We start from the raw sequence: 24190 nt of genomic DNA, 5'->3' as shown, positions 1-24190 counted from the left end.
ATGCCCACAGTGACAATGCTAATATGCTAATATTCACCAGATAATGTTGACCACCTTCATCATTGTAATTTAACATATCAACATGGTGATATTTGTTAATTAACACTATACACAATGTAGCTAAAGCTGAGTATTTGGGGTATTCCTTTGTGAAACAGCCCATAATTTCCTGTTTGATTTCATTGTATGAATCAGGCATGAATGAAATACTTACTGGATCGTAGCCTTTGGTATCTAGCACTTGCAAAAACACACAACTTATCTCAACATCATGGTGGCGGTAGATTAAATGTCACAGGGTCGGCAAAGTCATCAGGATTCATCCTCAGGGAACAATGAATGTCTGTACAAAACTCTGTACCAATCCATGTAATAGCTGTTGAAATATGAGAGTCCCAAAGTGGTGCATCAACAGATGCACTTGCATGGCTAAAAACAAGACATTCAAAGCCTTTTTTCCTGACTCTCTTGCTATATATCACAAACTATCTCTTAAAATCAGCGCTTGCCAGTCAAAGGGAATCAGACAGCGGGATGAATTTACAGACCATGACTCACCACTACATCTGTTCTGTCAACAAGCCTATAGCGATGGATGAATGTTACACTTTTCCCAACAAAACAAGCCAATTTGTCTCCGTCAGTCAACATCTTAGCTCATCTTTTCCATCAGTGACCGGTCTGGCTGTCAAGTCAGGCCTGCACAGTTTGCAATGGAGGATTTTGTTTATCTCTTTTCCCTTGCAGCATTCAACAAAAGATAGTAAAATGCATTATTTATCATGAAATAAAGATAATGTATTTATTGATCTCCAGAGGGTAAATTCAGGTGTTGCAGTAGCACAAGGTTGAGAGGGAGTACAGATAAATAGAGAAGAACAAAAAAAGAAATAACTACAAGTGTATAATGATAAAATTAGGTAAAGGAATTCAAACAGAAGAGCAATTTAAAGGCGAGCAGGATGCACAAAGTACCCATGACCAGTGTTGGACTTAGTAGTGAGAGAGCTGCTGCAACAGGCTGCCTACTGCTCAGAGCCTGGAGGTATAATCTACAGCAACAAATGAAGAATATTCAATACAGCTTCTCTGTTAGTTTTAGCAACTCATCCAAATTAATTCATCTCCTTAATGAGCTCCCTTCCCTTGTTCATCTTGGAAGAAATGAGCAATGCCATGAGCAATGGCAGCAATTCCTTCATGCTCCAGTGCGATTGGCTGCAGATAAGGACCACCACCCACATTAACACGCAGGTAATTATTTGGATTTCTGCGAGCAGGTGGTGATGGAGGCAGGAGAGTCTGCGATCCAACTCCAGAGCAACTCCAGATAAACATCAGGGGTTCCGAGACACACCGACACCAGCCCCTGCAATGCTCAATACCCTCATAGCTCTCCCCAATCATGCAGTCATTATGCACAGCGTGTCGTAAAAAATGTGGGATAGCTATATAGGCCAAGGGGCTGGTGGAAATACTGTACTCTGTTCTGGGTTATGACTTGTACCAGCATAGGAATAAAGTGGTTTCTGTCAAATGAGACCAACAGCATCGATGGGAGGAAAGGGCAAAATTTAAATCGTAGTAGGCGGACTAATTTCTATAGGCAGCCATAATGGATGTTAATGTTAAAAAGGGGTTCAGAAGTGAAAGCACAGACGGATTAAAGTAGGAGAAACACAACACGGTTTTATTTTTGGATTATAATTTGTGAAACTACATTGTTTTTACACTTAACTATTAATATAATGAGAAAACACACTAATTAGTTATGTTAGGACAGAGTTAGGACCATATTTTCAAAACCCTCAAACCAGGATGCTTTAGCGTCTTTAATGCACACATGAGCGTTTATGTACACACCATAAGCTTTCATAGGATGAGGGGCGATTACTTCTTTCGAGCACACCTTTCAGCACCACGGACACCATGAATGCAGCATTTTCACAGCCAGGTATTTTACAGAGGAGGGAGTAAGCCTCTTGGAGAGCTTTAGAAAACACTGACTTTCTCTTCAGCGTGACAGCTAACTGTTAGCATAGTGAGACGTTCTGTCAGAAAGAGCCACAACCATCAGAACCTATGACTCATTGGCCTGCAACAGCGTCAACAACAACACGTTGATTGCAACATACAGACAAATCACTGTGGATTTTGGACATGTGGTGTATTTTTTTCATTTTCGTTTTATATCAGGTTGGGTAATAATGAGGGCACAGGTTGGGTAATAATGAGGACACCCATCTTGTAACCAGGACAATCTCGGACGAAAGTGGGATATTTTAGCTGCAAGATGCTAAAATGCTACATGGGGCAAAGATGAACCACAGAGGTGGTAGTTGGGTGGTAATTCTTGCAGTGAGGCTAACCATGTTCAGTATGCAACACACTGGACTTTGCATTATGCACAAATTTGTACACATTTTGTTAAAATGTGCATATTTTTTGGAGGATGTTTGAATGGATTTTTAATCTAGAATTTTTCTGTGCCTATTTTCTTGAAGATATGCTGCTCAGTGTCAGACAAAAATGCAAATACAAAGATGCAGACAAGCACTCTTCTTTTTACACACGTAAATTAAACTTTCTAACAGTTTGTGGTGAGTCCAACGGCTCGAAGAGCTGAAAAATAGCTGCTGTGACTTGTTGGCAGATGTTGTACATACGTGACGAATCCATCTCCACCTTAATCATCTCATCTCCTCTCTCTCTCGCTCTCTGGCTGTTGCTGCCTTTGTACGGAGGTTTCAAGTCATCGCAGATAAGGACCGTTTTCACACTGTTAATCAGATCGTCCTGACGATCTGCTCCCCTGCAACATGCATAGCTTGGCATGGTGTTTTCCTGTGAGACATTCACCTCAGATCTAATCCCCTCAAGCTCTCCACTCCACTGGACTGATGGGAGGTGGCAGGCAGCTGTGGATGAGTTACTACGGAAAGATTATGACTGTATGATGCAACGTTGGAGGAGAGAACGGTCAGGGGAGCTTGCGGGGAAAATGTCCAAAGAAACTTCCCGTTGTTTCACAAAGTCACATCACAATGTTGTAACCTTGTAGTCGATTTCCATTTTCCATTTCCATTTAAACTTGATTAATGCAGAGAAAGTTTGCTTGTGTTTACTTTTTTTTTTTTTGGCAGCGCAGCCTGCTTCATATTCATGCATTGAAGTTAGGGAATCAGCGCTTTGCTCAAAGGCACGACTCGACTACAAGGACATGACATCACAAAAAATCAATAGACCTCCGCCGACATCATAAAACGCTCAGAATTATGCAACGATACCAGGAGATTATTGATAGAATATTGATGAAAAGTTTGAAGCGACATGAGTAAAAACCACAACAATAAACAGGAGAATAGTTTTGTCTTTGTGGCAAAAAAAAAAAGAAGAAGAAGAAGAAGCTTGAATTACCCAGGGATGTATGAAAATGGCTCCTTCAGGGCACCAGTCCTCCATCTTGCCTGCAGTCATTAATTAGATCTAATCAACACCACAGGGAAAAGTTACTGTCAAGACTAATTAGCTAAAATGGAGCTTCTGTAATGGGAAACAAATGAACAACAACAGTTAACGGTAACAGCCTGTTCCATGCTTCATGGCTCATTCAGCCTCAGCAGGAGAGATTTTTGGAGCAGCACCGTTCAGAATTATATTAGCACTTGATTACTGCTTTGAGGGAAGGTCTGAATATTAGGCTCACTTGCAGGTTTTGAATGATAAAATGATACTGAACGGGCATGTTTGTGAAGTCTTTTCAGCCACTATGCTGTAGTCAAAATTATTTTTTTGCTGAATTCTCCACCACACACACACACACACACACACACACACACACACACACACACACACACACCTCTGCCAGGTTGCCTATTGTAAGCACCACGCAAGCTTCCCTCCAACCCCAGGCCTCAGAGGTCATGAGAAATGTTGACTTAATCCTTTCTTCGTGCCCACACTGCTTCTGAGAGTCAAGGCAGGGAGTAAAAAAAAAAAGAAAAAAAAAAGGAACCTTTGTTTCTCCCACAGCGCCGCGAACAAAAGGGGATGGGATTGGGAAAAGCGTACACACACACCACCTGCAATTAAGAGCTTAGAGTTCGTCCTCTCAGCACAAAACCCTCAGCGGCCAAGGAGAGCAGAGGAAATGTCAAGATTAGGTGGGAAGTACTACGAGGGTGTTAGAAAAACATTTGTCACAGAATATTACTTACAGGATGCTGGGGGACTGACACCTTATACCCTGTGGAAGAGTAATTGTGGAGGATTTGGTAATTAGCGGCTATTGATGACAATTAAGCACTTTAACGACTTGGGTTGGAGGTTTGCACCGCGGTCACACAAAACTGGAACAAGCCTCTGTTTGTTTGCCCATATGTTGGATGGAGCAATTAATACGTGGGCATCTGCTGAGGAAGAGGAGGTGTTAAGTGGTCATGAGAAGCACCAAAAAACACTGCCAATCCATGTAGCGTACAGTCAGCGATACAGAGAGGGAAGTGTTGGCCTCGAGATGCGAACCAGAAAGTTGTCTCTGCTCACACAGTGCAGTCATCTGAACTTTACTGAAAATGCCAACTTCATTAAAACAAAATTGGGTCAAATGCAGCGAGTGCAAATTAAAATCAGCAAAGGGAGACGAGATGATTGTAATTAACATCTCTTCAATCAAGCTGGAGAGTGAGAATTATAGCTTGATGTTTTACATTTATTGCTCGACTCCGGGGACCTTCTCAGGTGGTACAATATGACTTGTGCCATTTAAAGGGCTGTTTATGTACAGACATGCAGACACGTGTGTGGACCTTTAGGGAAAAACTCAACAAGTTTGTGCACACTTTTTAATCAGAACAACAATAATAATTTCTGTAGCTAGTTCAATGCTAACATACTCTCAGATGTATGATAAAACTGGATATATGGAAAACATATGCCAATACTTTAAAAAATATATGTAAAGGTGCAACAATTGGCACATTGTGCAATGTTTGAAAGACGTTTGGTGGGTATACTACACAAGCAGGACAGCTCAGAAGCAGATTGCAATATGTTTACATGCAAATATGTTACAGACTAAGGAACAGGTGATTAGTTTGCATGCTGATCTGGGTTCAGCTGCAGATTCAGACTTTAAAAAAAGTCTGCATTTCAAGATTTAGCTTTTTTTTTAATGAATTTGAGTATGAAATATGAACCTTAGTGTTCTCAGAAGAAGAAGATCAAGATGCTAAACGCAATTTCTAGATATTCTCTAATGATTAAATAACACATTGTGCAGGATTGTGCCGCCTCGGTGGACGTTTGTGATCTCACATGCAGCAGCCCTGTGTATTTACTTATTATTTTAGATATCCTGTAGAGAACCCCTGTTGTTAACCTGCAACCAACGCTCTGCATTTTGTACCGACACAGATGCAGCTTCCATCTGATCTGCTGAAGCGGTTTTCTTCCCAGTTTTGAATTATAGGGATGTCATTTATAGACACACCGCTGCCTCCATACTTAGACCCACAGATTCTCTCGGCTTCATCACCGCAGATAATTACAAAACTCACCACTGCATCTTATATGATAAGGTCAGTTGGTCTCCAACTGAGAGATGTAATAACCACTGATCTTTATTTATCTACAAAGCTCATGTTGGAAAATGGCCATATTAGAGGCTCATCTCATTTCTGCTGCTCTGAGACTCTGGACCAAAGTGAACTCACTCTAATAATTAGCTGATGCTGCAGGCACACCGTAGCAGAAATGGAGATTGCTTTTACTGTTAGTGCATAGCTTTTCATTTTCTTGTCACATTATTTTAGTCATTTTTTTTAGTGTTATTATAATGCATACATACATTTTTTGGTGATCCTCTGGCCTCTCCTCTAGCACCACCATCAGACCATTATGTGGGCAATTAAACATCAAAATCTAATTCATATTCTCCAATGGATGAACATATTTCTGCAGTCAGGTTTTGTTTATGATATTATTACATTTTGCAACACGGCTCGCAAATTCAGAAAGTCGTATCAAATAAGCATGTTTTAACAAGATGTGGTGTAACACTGTCATTTAATTCTGCGAGTACATGCACATAGGCCAGGGTTGTTTCGGGGGTCTTCCCGGGGGATGGCACTGCATGGCGCCTGGTCCCGGATCATTTATAAACCCACACCCGAGCCATGCTGGTTGCCCCGGAGCAGCCTGTGGTGGGTGGCAGCAGCAGCAGCCCCAGCAGAGGCTGTAGGATGCAGACCAAGCCAGGCGTGTAATCCCTCTCTCTGAGTTGGAACGCACCGTCGATGCAGGAAAATAAATATGGAAGGGTGAACCGCTGAATGAGGGAGATAGGGGAGAAGCTATTACCGAGCAGAGAGCCAACAATTAAGAGCAGGATTTGTTTTTACATTGTGTCACAATTTTGAGAATTTTAATATGGAGTGCTGTCAGTTTGCTGTAAAACATTCAAACCATGAAACTCTGCAGAAAAGACCAAGTGTTAGGTGTTTCACTGAAGTGCTGAATTTAATCATTTCTTGCTCTTGTGGCGTGTTTCCAAAGCTCTCCACCAAATGGACCTGCACAAAATCCTTCATTTGACTGCACACAACATCGCATTCACACACACAGGATTGTAAGTCCCTACTTCATTTGAGAAGATGGATTAACGGCACTCACATTCTCCCTTACACTGCCACTCGCAAAGTGCTTTAGGTCACTCTTTCCTAATTTGGATCAATCATCCCATTTCCCCTCTTTGAAACAGTGTTTCTCATTCAGCATAATGTAGCGGCTATTTGTCAGCGCTGTGTCATGTGCTCGCCTCTTCACTATTAGTGCACCCTGTCTGTCAGGGTGACTGAATGCGAGCTTTCTCCACTGTCTGAGCCTCATTTGAAATTCAAATATTGCCTCATTGCTGAGCCTCAATAATATTGACTTTCACTTACTCTCCAGAGGCACCAGGGATATATTTAGGACTGGATTGTGTTTTTTCTTACAGCGCGTCTTGCAGCGTCTGGGGCTTTTCTGGACTGTGATCAAATGCTGCAGGGTATGCAAAGTTTTGTCTGGCTTGAAGGTAGTGGAAATCACTATCAGATTCCAGCCAAACCTGATACAAATCTAAGACTTAAGTTGTTGTTGTAATTGGAAAATAACCTCTTATGAGACTGCTTTGTAATTGGCAAATTTGACACTCAGTGTGGTTTGTCGAACTTTTATCAATGCAAATTTAGTCCCAGAAAATCCAATTTTGGGGCATTTTTTTCTACAGTATGATTATCATTTCCACCAGTTTGCAAAGAGAGGAAGAGGAGTGCACGCTGCAGCTCCACCAAAGGTCCACTAGATGGAGTGCTACATCACCAAAGACTGATTGCAAATCATGTGGAGGAGACATACAGGAAATCATAAAAGGTTTAATTATTAATGGCAATATCAGGGCATCAAAGTGCTAAATTCAGACAGTCTGAGTGAAGATAAATACAATCCTTTTTTTATTTATATGTCAGTTGTATAAATTAATATATACTTGTGTCATTAATTCACAAAAATTTGGTCAGGAGGAAGCGATTCCACTGATATTCTATCAATGTGGGGCAGCTACGTGTTCACAGAAATGCTGAACATCAGGGGGATTTAAGACTAATAGACTGAATTTAAACTGCAGGAAGATATTGCTGTATTGGAAACTTCAGTTCAGACTATTATTTTCATCCTTGATTTATCTGCCAATTATTTTTTTTAAAATATTAGTGTTTACCAGAGCCCAATGGGATGTCTATGAATCACTTGTATTGTCTGACCAATACTCCAATAAAAACATTCAGTGCAGACAAAAGCAGCAACTCTTGAGAAGCTGAAACCATCCATTGTGTTGTGTTTTTGCGTGCAGATTTGCATAAAAGGCCCGAAAACCTATTTTCTCAATCGGCTTCTCTCTGCAAGCGACAGGTTCCCACATAAACATAAAATATTCCACCACAGATTGAACTCTTTCAGATCCACTTCAGTTAGCTAAACCAGCGGTTCCCAACCAAGCTGACAACTCCTGACTAAGTGACATATTTTATGGATATTTTATATTATATTCAATATTTACCAATAATAGTACAGAACAACTGATGAACTGTGCAATTGACCCAGATAGTGAGCTCGATAACTGCAGGAAGTTTATGGAGAACGAACCATTTGGATGAATTCTGAGCACATTATTTCCTGTGAGCATCAGAGATGAATTTGATCCTGATATTTTTAGGAACTTTTGATGCAATTCTCTGTCTATATTATGTATGTTTTTTATAATTAAGCTACACAGCAGTACATAAAGCAGTTCAAATTAGCGCCACCTTCACCCGCTGCAGCGTTAAAGTGATACATACATTAGAATCCAGTTATATGACATACTGTGTGGGACATCTAAGAGTAACATCAGACCCAGAGACACAGAGAGAGAATCTCTACAGGCTGCAACGCCATCAAAAACATCCGAGTGGAGTTGAAAGGTCATGGTGCGGCTGTTCTAATGATGAAATCTGATATATAAAACAATCATTCAATATGTCTTAATCTCAAATAGTGCAAAGTATACCTGATGAGCTCAGCAAAGAGTCAAAGTGCAAACTGTCTTTATTGACAGCAGTAAAAGGAGTTGTGCCATCTGTATTGCAGTGATAGTGAAGACATCACAGCTAATATTTCTATGCCTGTGTTACTGAATGCTGAGAGCTCATTGATCACATAAACTGAGCACAGGAATTAGGTTTCCCCCATAGATTTATCCTCCAACCATCTTTTATAAGCAACAGTATCCGTCATGCTACGTGAGACAAACTGCACTCATTCATCTTCATCCCAGATGTATTTTTAACCATGCAGCATGCAAAAAATATGGAAATGGCAGCAGTGGTGAACTATGCAGCTCAAACTGGATGTATGCTATCATCATCTACACCATAGGCGTCTTTCTCTGTCTTTAACATATTCAATTTACATTGCATCACATTCCTGCTCTGCTAATGTTATCATATTGAATGGAAGTGGAATCTAGCGGTGACAGTATTCAGTTGAGTGACTGCCATGGAAAGCCACACAAACAGCCGACTGTTCCTTCCTTGCACAACAATGCAACAGTGTTTAACCCAGCACCAGATTCGCCAGGAGAAGTTCCCCTTCAATTATTTACAAATGTATCTTCTGCAGTGCAAGTGCCCTTCATTTGACACAGTAAGGAAACGGCCACATCAGCAGACAGATAATCAGTGAGATAAAGAAGACCAGCGTCCATGCCAGGTCAGGGAACATAGGGTGGCAGAGAGAAGGGAGGGGTGTATATAAATGGAGGTCAGTAGGCATTCACAGTCCCACGATCTGCCTGTGCTTCATCACCAGCTGCCTTCTACCCAGCGAGTCTGCAGTCATGGCATTCAGTGGAGTCTGGAAGGTCGACCGCAGTGTCAACTATGACAAGTTCATGGAAGCAATGGGTGAGTGTGTATCGATCACACTGAATGCTGTATTTCATTTTGACTTTGTTGTATGAGTATTCCACATTGCACTGAGGTGTTGTTAACTTTGAGGTGTTTATGGCATCAAGCATAAAAATAGCTGCAGATCTTTCAATGGAAATACTTGGAAAGCAGACTCGAGAAAAGCAGAGTCTTCATTTCATCACATCACAGCAACGATAAAGCGGCAAGTTTTGATTTTTTTTCTCCTCCACAATTAAGGCGTCAACGTCGTGAAGCGCAAGCTGGCCGAGCACGACAACCTGAAGATCACCATCGAGCAGAACGGGGACAAGTTTCACATCATAGAGTCCAGCACCTTCCGCACCAAAGAGAACGACTTCACCCTGGGCGTCCCGTTCGACTACACCCTGGCTGATGGCACTGAAGTCTCAGTGAGTGCGCTGAAGTGGCTTATTAAACCAACAGCAGCTGGTACAGGTGCTGCTTCATGATTTCAATCCAGCAGGAAATGGTTTGCTTTTGGAAAATGTAGTTTATTTTTAAGACTGATGGATTCCTCGCTAATGGGGAAAGTGCAAACCAAGCCAACTAAAGCCAATGCTGAAAGCAATGGAAACTGTACTCTACTCTGGATCTGTGCTGTGGTTGCTGAATGAGGGTCAACTGAACATCGAAAAACCCATCAAAACCAAACACATACTGTCAATGAAACATGATATATGATATACTTTCATATTTTCAACCAGGGTGCATGGCAGTTGGAGGGTGAGATGCTGAAAGGTAAATTCACCAGGAAAGACAACAACAAGGTCCTGACCACCACCAGAGTTCTGGTGGATGGAGAGCTTGTGCAGGTCAGTGCAGGTCCAGATTCAACAGTAATGTTTAATATGTTCATTTGTTTGGTTTCAATAAACGTCTCCATAACCCAGCACACCTGTCTTTTCCCCTGCAGAGTTACAGCTATGAGGGAGTGGACGCTCAGAGGATTTTCAAGAAGTAGTAACTTCAAGTCTCAAGTTCCTGTTTTTATTTTTATATGGATGACCCAAAAGAGTTTTATAGTTTTCTTTTTTCTATCAAGACAAGGCTAAGACGATTGTATTGTTATGGGATTCTGCTTGGTATACCTCAAAAATGTTGATGTTTTAAAAGAAAAATATCTCAAAACTGTTCGCTTGTTTATGGATTAAACAAGGTCATGCACAACTGTTGAATTTCTTAAATGTCATTTTCAATGTAACACCCATGGAAATTCTTCCACCGCTGTTGTATTGGGGTGGAAAACTTGCATCTCGACAGCTGGGCCAAAAATATCAAAACTATCAGCATGATTAGATATAACTTGAGATAAGTGAGACACTGTTTTGTTAAACTTGACTTCACTGTACTGTTAACTGCCTCAAAACAACAAATGGAAAGCAGCTTAAAGCAGCAATAAAGCTCCCGAACAACATGAAACATATCTGATGTTTAAGCAGATGGGAAATGAGTCACTTTGCACTGACAGTTCTTGTATATTACGTGCAACAATAAAGCAATTTTTGTGTGTCACTCCAGTCTGATATTGGTGTTATTTCTAACACATCTGAGTTCAAGGTGCATTGTGTTAAAGGTGCATACAGTTTGATGAATTCATTCTGAAAGCCTTGCAGTTGTGCCAAAAGTCCTCAAGGTCTCTTATACTTGATTATCACGATTGAGTACAAAGCTCTATCTTGAACATAATATTTTATGAGCATAATAAATTCAAAATCTTAATTAAGCACAAGGATTCTGCAGAAATGTCACATGACTACAGTGTTTTAGACCCTGCTTTAAAGTCTCTCCTACACAGCATGGCTGCAGTCTGATCTCACGATGACGGCAGGGTCTTGTGCTGTCATGCGCTGGCCTTTGGGTGCTGTCCCCATTAGTAGGCGTGAACAGCTGAGCGGAAAAGCAATGAGGTTTTCTCACATGATGGGGTCGTTGAGATACCGCGGATAAGGACTTTCATTCAGTGTAAAAATGGGAAGAAATGAAGTGTGTATGCACTGAGGCTCTCTGACCACAAGAGGGCGACCTGTGCCAACTTTTAGACTCACACATAACACTTCAGAGCAGTATGAAAGCTGGAATCCTCATGTGATGATTAACATGTACTTTTGGATTAGCACCAGGACGTTTAGGACAAAAAAATGTAATAAAACTGCTTGAGAGACTGTTCTCATGGATCCTCACTGAGCACTTTCTCCTCTTTAGTTTTACATTTGAACCAGCACTCTTTCTTCTGTACTAGTATCAATCAATCGCAGCCCCCCACTGAGCCCTGAGTGGCACCTTCTTTCATGGAGGTATAAACCCACTGCTCACAAGGCTAATCAGGCAGAGGCAGGGCTGCTTTGAACACCGGTTTACCCCTGAACCCACCATTAGGAGCAAAGTCCTCTGAGACCCCTCAGATGGTGTGGGGCTCGAGGACTGTGAGCCTGCAGATTTTAGTTTAGGAATGTGTTAGTGGGCCTCTTTTCTTTTCCTGTGGATGTGCAATCCAAAGTGACTTTCATGCTTTCGATCTTTAAATTAGCAATCCATCTAATAAGGCTGCAGCTGTGTCTGATATATAGTGTGTGACAGATCTGTTTTGGTCTGCACCCATTCAGCCCTTTATAGCACAGTCCACCTCTTTTACCAAACTCCTCCTCATTAGTGTCTCAAACACCTTAATATTATGGACATTCAGAGCATAAAAATAAGCAAAATCAAGATATTAATTTCTCTCTGAAGTGGTCTGTGCTAGGGGGCCTCTCTGTGGTGACGGTCGGCATTTCATTTATTTTCCTAAACTGATGGAGTAAGGCGGCACAAGTCTTCCTCCAAATCCTTCCATTTACTCATATAAGTATAGACATGTAACACTAATGTGCACTAATGAACTAATTGTATGTAAAAACAGAGTCATTGGTGACATTATAAAGAGTTACGTCAGTGTGTGACATCTAAGAGTAACATCAGGCCCAGAAGACACAGAGAGAGAACCTCTACAGGCTGCAACACCATCATAAACATCCGAGTGGAGGTGAGAGGTCACAGTGCGGCTGTTCCGATGACAAAATCAGATATTAAAACAATCACTCAATAGGTCTTATCTCATATAGTGTAAAGTATACCTGGTGATCTCAGGTAAGAGTCAAAGTGCAAACTGTCTTTATTGACAGCAGTAAAAGGAGTTGTGGGATGAGCAATAAACAGCAATGAGTACGCAGCTTTTCCCCTCAAGAGAGCAGCTGCAGCGGCCTGTTGTCCAAGGACACAACCTGAATGACAGCAGCTCTGGTACTTCAGAGGACCAATGTTGTTATGTTTTAACATCCTTTATCCCATTTCATTACAATCAACAGAACCTTAGAACCAGAACTTGTTGTTATCTTAGCTTAGCTTAGCACAAATTCTGGAAACAGGTGAAATAGCTGGAATGACTCTGCTGAAATGTCACAAAAGGAAGGAACAGTCCAACAAATAACCCTTGTCAAATGGCCAATTGCCATTTTTAAACATCATCTTACTGTATGAGATAAACAAACACGATATAATGAGCTTTCAGAGGTGCTGTCATGTGGATTTGATTGGCTTTGGACAGAGCCAGGCTAATGTTTCTCCCTGTTTCCAGCCTTCGTGCTAAGCTAAGCTATTCAGCTGCTGTCTTCAGCTTTACATTTAGTCTTTAAAAGATGTAAATTGGTGCTATGGATGAAATTGTAATAGCTTCTGAGCTTGCACATCAACAGATCCATCTCCCTGACAAATGAGCAAACTCTTTCTACTGGTGAAGATCATGTGATATGGACGAAAGCTCCAGAAAAAGCTTGCAAGCAGAGCTCAGGTTGCAATGGTATTAATATCACAATCACAAACATTATTTAGGAGTGTATCCTCTGCAGCAAGTGCCTGACATTTGACACAGTATTGAAATCAGCAGACAGGTAGTCAGTGAAATAAAGAGCAGCCTCCATGTCAGGTCAGGGAGTGTAGGGTGGCAGTGCGGGGGTTGGCAGAGAGAAGGGAGGGGTGTATATAAATGGATGTCAATGGGCATTTACAATCCCACGGTCTGCTTGTGCTTCATCGCCAGCTGCCTTCTACCCAGCAAGCCTGCAGCCATGACATTCAACGGAACCTGGAAGGTCAACCGCAACGTCAACTATGACAAGTTCATGGAAGCAATGGGTGAGTGTGTATCGATCACACTGAAGGCTGTGTTACAACATTTTTTTGCACCACGTCTGGCCTTATAATCAAGTTTATGAGGGCAATGTGTGTCATGTTGTTCCTGATAGTTTGACTTTGCTGCATGAGTACTACATACTGCAGTGAGGTGTTGGTAACTTTGAGGTGTTTATGGTACCAAACATACAAACAGCAGCAGCTAAGATAAGATCTTTTTTCTGCTCCACAATTAAGGCGTCAATATCCTGAAACGCAAGCTGGGCGAGCACGACAACCTGAAGATCACCATCGAGCAGAACGGGGACAAGTTTCATATCAAGGAGTCCAGCAACTTCCGCAGCATAGAGATTAACTTCACCCTGGGCATCGTGTTCGACTACACCCTGGCTGATGGCACTGAAGTCTCAGTGAGTGCGCTGAAGTGGCTTATTAAACCAACAGCAGCTGGTACAGGTGCTGCTTCATGATTTCAATGCAGCAGGAAATGGTTTGCTTTAGGAAAATATGGTTTATTTTTAAGACTGATGGATTCCTCAAACCTAACCAAACCAAGCCAACTAAAGCCAATGCTGAAAGCAATGGAAAGCTCCAGTGAATATTACTCTACCCTGGATCTGTGCTGTAGCTGCTGGAATGATGGTCAAATGAACATGGAAAAACCCATACTGCCAATGAAACCTGGCAAATATACACAAATGTGAGAAGAGCTTCTACCAAAAATTGTATATTTTCAACCAGGGTGCGTGGGAGGCGGAGGGTGAGATGCTGAAAGGTAAATTCACCAGGAAAGACAACAACAAGAGCCTGACAGTCACTAAAGGTCTGGTGGATGGAGAGCTTGTGCAGGTCAGTGCAGGTCCAGATGAATTTCAACAATAATGTTCAATATGTTCATTTGTTTGGTTTCAGTCAACATCTCCATAACCCAGCACACCTGTCTTTTCCCCTGCAGAGTTACAGCTATGAGGGAGTGGACGCTCAGAGGATTTTCAAGAAGCAGTAACTTCAAGTCTCAAGTTCCTGTTTTATTTTTATATGAATGACCCAAAAGAGTTTTATGGTTTCTTTTTTTCTATCACGACAAGGCTAAGACGATTGTATTGTTATGGGATTCTGCTTCGTATACCTCAAAAATGTTGATGTTTTAAAAGAAAAATAGCTGACCACAGTATTGTAGTCGAATTATCAATGGATAAATGTCTGGAAAGAGGTGTTGACACAAACCCAGAAACAGGTAAAGTGGGTTCAGTCACACTTGAACTTTACATGCAGCTGGACAGGCAGGTGAACAAAATCAGGTAATCAGCTGAAACATTCAGCGTGAGAGAAGGTGACAAAGGACAGAAAAGTAGTTTAGAAAAGGAAAACAAATGAAGGTAACATAATATAAAAAGTACAAGCAAACTGAAGGAGAACATGCGTCATCATGTCAGTCTAATGTGTCTTACCTTAACACCAAGTGTATCTCAGAAGAGGCCAAAGACTCTGGTGATATCCCACCATGTGGATGGTTTGGGCTTTTTCTTGCCCAGATTTTTTACATATTTGTCTCTGAGATTTATTTTCCCACTCTAATACAAAAGAGGAAGATGGAACTGTGTTTGTGTTCCTCTGTGCATTCAAAAAACTTCAACAGCAGCTCGTCTCTCTTCAGTGGGACTCCTTCATCAGGACACCCAATCAAAACTGTTCACTTGTCTCTGGATCATACAAGGTAATGGGTGCGTTGTGTCGATAAATATGTGCTACTGCTGAATGTCTTAAATTTCATTTTCAATGTAACACCAATGGAAACTCTTCCACCGCTGTTGTACAGGTTGTTTGCAGCTGACCTCACGTCACTCAGATCTTTCAGTTCAGTTGAACAATGACTCGTCTTCATAACCTAAGGGTCACATCCAGCATATGTTCTGATTTTCTGTTTATACCTTTCTCTCCTGTCCTCCTGTCTCCCTCCTGTCCTCCATCTGAATTTAGCGTGACTGCGAACAACCTGTTGGGGTGGAAGTCTTGGAGATGAATATCTAAAAATCTGGGCCAAAAATATCAAAAATATCAGTACGATGAGATATAACTAGAGATAAGTAAGATGGTGTTTTGTTAAACTTGACTTCACTGTACTGTTAACTGTTTCAAAACAACTTCATCCAGCACTCGGCTTCATCATTGTGCTGGAAACCAGCTTAAAGCAGCACAAACAACATGAAACATATTTGATGCTTTCTTTAAGCAGATGGGAAATAAGTCACTTTGCACTGACAGTTCTAGTATATTATGTGCATCAATAAAGAAATTTTTGTGTGTCACTCCAGTCTGATATTGGTGTTATTCTTAACACATTTGAGTTCAAGGTGCATTGTGTTAAAGGTGCATACAGTTTGATGAATTCATTCTGAAAGCTTTGCAGTTGTGCCAAAAGTCCTTAAGGTCTCTTATACTTGATTATCACGATCGAGTACAAAGCTCATATCTTGACCATAATATTTTATGAGCATCATAAATTCAAAATCTTAATTAAGCAGAAGGATTCTGTGGAAATGTCACATGACTACAGTGTTTTAGACCCTGCTTTAAAGTCTCTCCTACACAGCATGGCTGCAGTCTGATCTCACGATGACGGCAGGGTCTTGTGCTGTCATGCGCTGGCCTTTGGGTGCTGTCCCCATTAGTAGGCGTGAACAGCTGAGCGGAAAAACACACGGGGAAATGAGGCTTTCTCACATGATGGGGTTGTTGAGATACCGCGGATAAGGACTTTCATTCAGTGTAAAAATGGGAAGAAATGAAGTGTGTATGCACTGAGGCTTTCTGACCACAAGAGGGCGACCTGTGCCAACTTTTAGACTCACACATAAAACTTCTGAGCAATATGAAAGCTGGAATCCTCATGTGATGATTAACATGTACTTTTGGATTAGCACCAAGAAGTTTAGGACCCATAAAAGTGAAGATACTGCTTTAATGGAGAGACTTGGTTAAATCTTGGGATACTCCTCTTTAGTTTTACATTTGAACCAGCTACTGTTTATGATGTGCTGTATTAAATCTGTTTTAAAAGATGGCCAATATAGAGCTGATGCCATCAGACACTACCATAGGACAGACACTACCATCTGGACAGCCTAAGTTGATGTCAAGCATCAATCAATCACAGCCCCCCACTGAGCCCTGAGTGGCACCTTCTTTCATGGAGGTATAAACCCACTGCTCACAAGGCTAATCGGGCAGAGGCAGGGCTGCTTTGAACGCCGGTTTACCCCTGAACCCACCATTGGAAGCAAAGTCCTCTGAGACCCCTCAGATGGTGTGGGGCTCCAGGACTGTGAGCCTGCAGACTTTAGTGCAAGAGTGATTTGGTGGCCTCTTTTATACTGAGGCATTATTACTTTTACTTAACTGTAGTTTAAGTCTTTTTATTTAAGTATTTCAGGATCTAAATACTCGCCCCAGCTCTGACAATGGGAGCAGTATCATGTGCTGTGTATGAATGCTGTAGTGTATTTTCAAAGCCACTGGGTAGCGCTGTGGAGCTCCTTATTTTCTGAGAATCAGGGCCTTGCTCCTTCTATGATGTCATCCTCAGTGAAGTTATCATATGACACACACCCTATTTGTGCAAACAGACACACACCTACATAATTATTGGATCTCATCTCAAAATCTTAAAATAATATCTCTGCGTACACATCTGGAATCAGAGAGTGGACTGTAGCGACATGAAATTAGTGAGGAACAGGAAAGTGGTGGGAGAGTTAGCCTTCGGTGTTTTGATTGCTGTGAGCCTGAGGGAGCGGGGGCCCACCCAAGGGAGATTTGAAGCTGTGGATGAGAGGGGGGAAGGAGGAGGAGGAGGAGGAGGAAAAACAGTGAGAGGTGGACAGAGAAGAGACAGACAGTGAGGACAGTGCAGGAAGGGAAAACACTCCTTGCTCTCCTCTTCCCCCCCGCCTCCCCCCGCTGTGAAATCAAATTCACTGACTCACTCTGGAGTCGTCAGCTTATCTGAAAGAGTAACGATCACACAAGACACCAGCGGCACAGTGGGGAGTGTCGGGGCTTTTGCTTGGGCAATCTTTCCAAGAAGACACGGCCCCCTTTTGGCCAATCACTGTTTAGACAATGACTGTGCAGACCTTTGCAGAGACACATGCAGGCTGCTGAATGATGAGTCACCAGCCGGAGCTTCTCAAATGCCTCCAGACCCATGTCACTGTACATGCTCAGCTGTGACGTTTAACAGCTTTGTGAATTAGAAAGCGCTGTCATGACTGCAGAGCACGGTGATGCTGATGATTTCACAACTACGCGGAGCAGATGTTCGCTGAGGTCACTTCCTCTTCTGCGGCATTAAACAGGTATAAAGGTACATGAATAATATTGTATAATCTAGATGTGCAAATGTTGACAGAGCATTGGAGGTAAAATGCTTCCAAACAAGTCAAAGCTCTTATGAAATACTCTAGAGAATCCCAGCCTGCTGCTGAGGACGCCCCACAGGGGTGGCATAATATAATCTTAGGGGTCACAAAGTGATTGACCGGAGAGGAGAGAATAAACATGTTTTTTTTTTATTTTCTGATGTATTTTTGGTCTCTTTGGTCTTTTTTGAGCCATTATTAAAAATGAGAGAAGGGAGAGTAAACCAACTCTAAGCCATCAGGAGACCCCAACATATTTCTTCTGCATAAAATTATACTTTGTTTTGGCTTTGACTAGTAAGCAGCCTCAAATAGGCCTAACTACACTCAACAGAGTCAAATATCTCAAAAACTATTGGATGGATTGCCATGAAATTTTACAGACATTCGTGGTCCCCAGAGGATAAATTCAAATGACTGTGATCCGCATCACCTTGTACCACCAACAGTTCAATGCTTATCCAACATCTCTTAGATGGACCGGCACAATTTTTCTTTTTATTGTTAACATTAGCATTTAGCTTAAAGTACCGCTGTAATATAATACAGCCTCAAATAGCTCCAGGAATGGCTGTAGACATCTTGTTTTCTGGTTATTCTCTAGGTTAGTTAGGTGGTTTTCACCCCCTTCAGGCCTCTAAAAATGGTGCAATTAAACAGGTCAAACAGGGGAAATCAACCAATGGTTGAACTGAACTGAAAATACTATATAAATCTCTGACAATGGGTCACAAGTGGACATTGCTTCATTTCAAGGGGGCGAAAGTCGAAAGCCTTGGGAACCGGACTGTAAAATGGATCATGGACACACTGAACTGACTCCTCAGGCTCTGTTTATCACAGCGGCGTATGACAGCATGCCATGGTTGCATATTACAGTAAGCAGTGGTCAATGTTTAACTGCTGTGAGCCAAGCAACACAGTTTATAGGGAGATGAAAACAAAATACAGGCCCTGACGTCCGAGCAGTGGATAAATCCAAAGTGGAGACGTATGAGATTTCTAATTGAACTGTAGTTTTGGCCGTTCATCAGAGAGAGACACATTTCAGCAAGGACCTTTGGCATGCTGCAGCTGGACGAGGATGAGTGAAAGGGGACGGAAACACCTTTTTAATGGCCTTGTCAAGTGGAGTAACACTATTACAAAGTGTTGGCAGTTGGGCGTATGCATGCATGCACCTAGATGATTATGTCCCCTTGCCCCCACGCAGGCACACACAAGCACTTTTATCCCCCTCTTTACTCCACTCTGACACCCAGTGTGTGTCCCCTCCAGGCATGGACGAGTGCGTGTCATGTGAGAGGCTGGTGCGTGCCACCTGGTGTGACTGAGCAGACAGAAGTGAGCGGAGACAGCGAAGAGAGAAACTAAATTGGCTGTGGCCTCTGTCTCAGGAGTAGCCAGCCCCTGGGTTAGGTGGGCTATTCTTATAGAGGGCAGGGAGAGGTCTCCAGCTCCCCTGGTACACAAACCACTTTATAGGATCCAACATCATGTTTTGATGGCCTCCTGGGATTGTGGGGGAGGTGTTATCCAATGACAAGTGTGAGAGAGGAAGAGGCAACTGAGCTCTGTGCTGGTGGATTTCTTTGTGGGTAAAAAGCAACTCTGGAGTGCAGTCAAACTGAATATGGAGGCCCAGAACTGACTAGAGGTACCAGTCAGTTGATAAAATATATCTTTTTCTTCTGCTTCTACGACAATGAGTTGGGTGCATCCATGTTTGTCCTGGACAAGAATTGGTCCAGTTTGTATGTATTTGTGTGTAAAGGCTAGCTATCTTAACTAAAAACACTGATAGCTAAACACGCTGAACACGAGCCGTCTCTGTACCACAAACGTGCTCGGTTTGAAGTAGAAATACATAAAATTAAAGCAGGCTTCATAAAGCACTACCACAATAGTATTCAGAAAGGAGAAAAAAAACATAACCACGACAGCAGCGATGACGTCAATCTTTAATGGCAGATGGCCTGAAATGTCTTCATTTAACATTTTCATAAAAACTTCTCATTTTGATCACCTTTTTTTTCTTTTTTTTTTTTGGTTTTCAAACAAACCTCTGCAATTCACTGAAATACAGTTTCTCCTTACAGCGGCCAAAGTACATAAATATCAACAGTATTGTATGCATTAGGGAAAAGAAAAAAAGAACACACACATGCCATGAACATGCACAGAACACACAGGTACACACATGGTATACTGAAACAAGGAAGGAGTATTTGTCATCGACAAAGGGAGGGATCATCATATTAATTTCCAGGAACTTCTGTACCGTAATGCTGGCAAAACACAAAAAGATCCATTCGTTCAAAGAGCATGTTTTTCTCTGGATTTCACAGTGAATTATGCAGGTAAAACAGTATTCATATATCAGATACAAACACAAAAAGAAGCTCTAGAAAATTACCAAATGAATATACAATTAAACTTACAATAATACTTACAATGAATTATATGATGGGCATCTTCTACGAACTTTAAAAACACACCCATAAAAACACACACGCACACACACACACACACACACCTTATAAATACTTGTTCTAATAAATTTGTTGCCAGACTTGGCTTAAAAAATGTATGTAAAAGCAAAAACTGCTTCAGAAAATCAGTCATTATGTGCATATTATTATTATTCATTACAAACACTGACTACATGATTCAACCACTCCGATATGATTGTACACACCTGGGCTAAACATTACAGGGAAGATTGTTTTTCTTACAGTATTTCAGTTTTTGATTGTCACATCACTGTGAAATGTGACTTAGCCTCATCAGAAAAGTACAAGAATCACTGTTTGTTTTGTAAGAACGTGACATGAATGAGAATCCTGGCGTCAAAATGTCACAGAAATATGATCACTCGATGATATGCCCAAACAGCCAAGAAGTTATTGCAGGCCCAGAATACACAAGATTACAAAAGATTATTTTTTACACTCCAATCATTACTATGTAAATTCAAAATTTACAAAAGCAGGTTGAATCACGTTGGCTCCCTAAAAATAGACAAAAGAGACAAATTGCTTAAAGTGAATGTCCTTTCAGATGCAGAGTGGCTCTTTGGAGTGACACCAAAAGAGACATGCAGCAAAAATAATGTCATACTTCATAAGAAATCAGATTGAGGACTACAAAGCAGTCAAAAATGGAATAATTCCACTAGCCTAGATAGCTCTCCAGTGTAAAAAAAAAAAAATGCCTTTGGTCTTTTGTTTCTCTATACTGTGCTGCTGTCCTCCTGCTACACAATGAAGGAGCAAATTCCTTATTATAGCTGGGCTCAGTTTGCCATGTTTTGCAGTCTCTAGGGTCAACTCTACCGTCACCACTGATGGCTTATTCCTGTCAATGCCTCTTTCAACACATCTGATTACCTCAAACTGCAATATCACGAGCCGGATCAGGTGCGTTCGTCTCACTCGCCCCGACTGCTTAGCTGAACCGAAGCACATCAGACAAAGGACTAATATGTTTGCTTCATCGGGTAAAGACGCCACATAAAGACACACACGAGCAAACCTAAATCCACACAGTACGCAGAAAAGACAAGAGCAAACCGACAGGACTGCTTTGGTATAGCAGGGCCATTTACCACTTTATAATGGTACAAAACAGGAAGGGCAAGAAGGAGAAAGTATGAAAGTTCCTCACACACTTTAGTACAACATGAACCAATCAAACAGAACCATTTCAAACATTGTCTTGATTACAAAAATACTTTTTTGTATTTCTTTAAAATATCTAAAAATGTACAGCATTGTTTTTTTTTCCTTTTTTTTGCAAAGTCATGCTTCAACATGTATTTAATGATCATAATAACATTAATATGAATGATATACAGAATAGTAATAATTATAGTCATATAATAACATTACCCGGCAGCTCTTTGGCCACACTTCCAGGCGTCTGGCCTTGCAGAGATCCTGCATAAAACTGTGTTTGTACTCCTTTACACTTGCATATACAGAACGCACAGCAAGAGACCTGCTAATGTTAGACAGGCGATGCAGTCAACCGGTAAACAAAGGGTGTGTGCGCCTTTGTCATGCACGCCCAGTACCTTTCATGGAGGTGTCAGAGGAGGTGTAGCCAAAGCACTGCCGGTAAATCTCGAGTATGTAACAGTATAAAAAAGAATTGGAGGGACTTTGGGGAGGGTGGGGGTGCTCGATGTGTGATGGAGGCTGGGGTCTAGTATGTCCTGAGGCCCATGAGGCTGCTGCTGCCTAAGAGAGAGAGAGAGAGCGAGAGAGCGAGAGAGAAAGAGAAAGAGAGAGAGAGAGAGAGAGAGAGAGAGAGAGAGAGAGAGAGAGAGAGAGAGAGAGGGATTCAAATGAAGGGGGTGAGGTTGCCTTGGTCACGCACACACCAACCTTGTACACAAATTAAAACTCAGGGGATCGAGTGGAACTGTTGCACGACACTAACACGAACAGAAACCCCACACACACACACACACACACACACACACACACACACACACACACAAAGGTAGAAACGCACACACAAAACACGTTTTTTGTTTTCTTCTTCAGTTTCTCCCACTTGCCTTTATGATGCCAAGACCACACACACCTTTATCCCACAAACGTCTAATACAGCGATTCTGGGTTTGTTTTCAAAACATCTTCTGTTGAGCGAAAGCTGAAATACACACAGGTGAAAGTTGACACGCTGTCGCTGCGGTTTGATGCGGCTATGTTCATTCCAGCAGACGTCTTTGGCAGTGCAATGCCGTCTCAGAACAGAAAAAAAAAAAAAAAACCCTGGGCTTTCACAGCTTTTTCCACAAATCTACACTTTCAAATCAGACGCTGTGCCAGAAGGGAGAGGCGCGGCGCTTTGGTGGCGAGGTGAGATTTACACCTTTTGTCCTCGCCTGCTGGGATCAATGGTCGTGAAGTCCGAGCCGGAAACTCACCGACGGTACGCTGCTCCGAGAGCTGGGGACAGGTCTGTCCTCCTGGTTTCCAATTGGACACGAGAGGCAATCAGCAACGCCCGTCACAGCCGGCCACGGCCACCATCACACATCAGGAACCTGAGGACACAAAGAGACGAGAGTTTCACTGAAGCGAACGAGCGTTGTTGGTGCTGATTCTACTGCTTCTGTTGTACTGGATTATATGACATTTCTGTTAGTGCATGATTCTGAGTGTTGTGTGGTGTCATTTTCAAGGATTAAATACCTAAAAACAGACAGAAGTACACTGCCACTTTTGCCAGCTTTTGCTAAATCCTTCAAGCTCAGGAACCACACTCAGACCAGACAGGACCTTATGATTTACAGCCTTCATTACTGTTATGGTAGAGTGCAGCTGTGTGTGGAGCTGAGCTGAGTATAGCTTACTGCACGTCTTGGGGGACTCACAAGAGAAGAAAGAAGAAATGGCCAAAATCAAAGGAGTGGAAACAGCGACGTCATGATTTTTTTAAGATATTCACTGGATCCTACACTTCCCACAATGCAACTGGAGCCTTCATTAGATGCTCTCTGTCTGGTAAACACCAGACAAAGCTCCTCCAGTGCCACAGAAGTCATCATACAAATGCTCTCTCGGGATGTGCGACACACCCGCTGATGAGTAAACTGATGCCGACGAGTAAAATCAGCTGACTACCCAATTAAAAACGCTTTTGCCATCTTTTGTTGTGAAATGCAGGATGTCAGCTGCCAACAGTCTTATACTTGCATTGAACTTCTGCCTAACAACAATATCTCCCACGATCCCTCCCCACCTCAGCTCCGCCACCCACCCACCCCCGCACCACCACCAGCAGACCGAAGACAAATGTCAACCCGCCGACCCCCCTCACCCAACCCCAGATGTATCACCAAAAATAGACATCTCTTGGAGGTCGTGGTAAGTCGGGTTCGGGGCGGGGGGAAACTCTTTGGAACAATAAACAATTAGCAAGCCAAACATGGCCTGAACAGACAGGAAGAGAGAGACAGTCGCAGGCAAAGAAGGGGGACGGGTTGGGAACTGTTCCCCATTCTGAGAACAGGGCCACGGCTGGCCTAGCTAATGCCCTGTTGCGCGTTCAATCAAGGATGAGGGAATCGATGCGTTATCCAGC

At 42.1% G+C, this 24190-nt stretch overlaps 3 protein-coding genes across 5 annotated transcripts in view; 2 read left to right on the top strand and 1 right to left on the bottom strand.

Annotated features, from left to right (window-relative positions):
• The first annotated feature begins 9172 nt into the window (after nucleotides 1-9172).
• LOC143317082 (fatty acid-binding protein, intestinal-like) lies at nucleotides 9173-11020 on the top strand. The gene is made up of 4 exons (XM_076725025.1): nucleotides 9173-9482; nucleotides 9726-9898; nucleotides 10214-10321; nucleotides 10423-11020. Exons 1-4 carry the CDS (start codon nucleotides 9416-9418, stop codon nucleotides 10468-10470), a joined length of 396 nt encoding a protein of 131 aa, XP_076581140.1. The 5' UTR covers nucleotides 9173-9415; the 3' UTR covers nucleotides 10471-11020.
• A 2589-nt stretch (nucleotides 11021-13609) lies between these two features.
• Nucleotides 13610-14709, top strand: LOC143317178 (fatty acid-binding protein, intestinal-like). The gene is made up of 4 exons (XM_076725200.1): nucleotides 13610-13676; nucleotides 13911-14083; nucleotides 14415-14522; nucleotides 14629-14709. The coding sequence occupies exons 1-4, from the start codon at nucleotides 13610-13612 to the stop codon at nucleotides 14677-14679; spliced, it is 399 nt and encodes a 132-aa protein (XP_076581315.1). The 3' UTR covers nucleotides 14680-14709.
• A 5328-nt stretch (nucleotides 14710-20037) lies between these two features.
• LOC143317376 (RNA-binding protein with multiple splicing-like) overlaps nucleotides 20038-24190 on the bottom strand; it is a 33334-nt gene continuing 29181 nt past the window's right edge. For 2 of the 3 annotated variants that reach the window (XM_076725520.1, XM_076725522.1), the window contains 2 exons: nucleotides 23031-23150; nucleotides 20149-22335 (listed from right to left, as the gene is read on the bottom strand). Coding sequence is in view for 1 of the 3 variants with exons in the window: in XM_076725522.1 (XP_076581637.1) it covers nucleotides 23114-23150 (37 nt within the window). In the remaining 2 variants the exon portion in view is untranslated. Of the gene's footprint in view, nucleotides 22336-23030; nucleotides 23151-24190 lie in introns of all 3 variants that reach the window. The other variant, XM_076725521.1, reaches the window with a different exon arrangement.

The sequence above is a fragment of the Chaetodon auriga genome, chromosome 24 (genome assembly GCF_051107435.1).
Source record: "Chaetodon auriga isolate fChaAug3 chromosome 24, fChaAug3.hap1, whole genome shotgun sequence".
Classification (NCBI taxonomy): domain Eukaryota; kingdom Metazoa; phylum Chordata; class Actinopteri; order Chaetodontiformes; family Chaetodontidae; genus Chaetodon; species Chaetodon auriga.
Note: the sequence above shows the minus strand (reverse complement) of the source record. Positions and strands in the feature narration are given on the sequence as shown.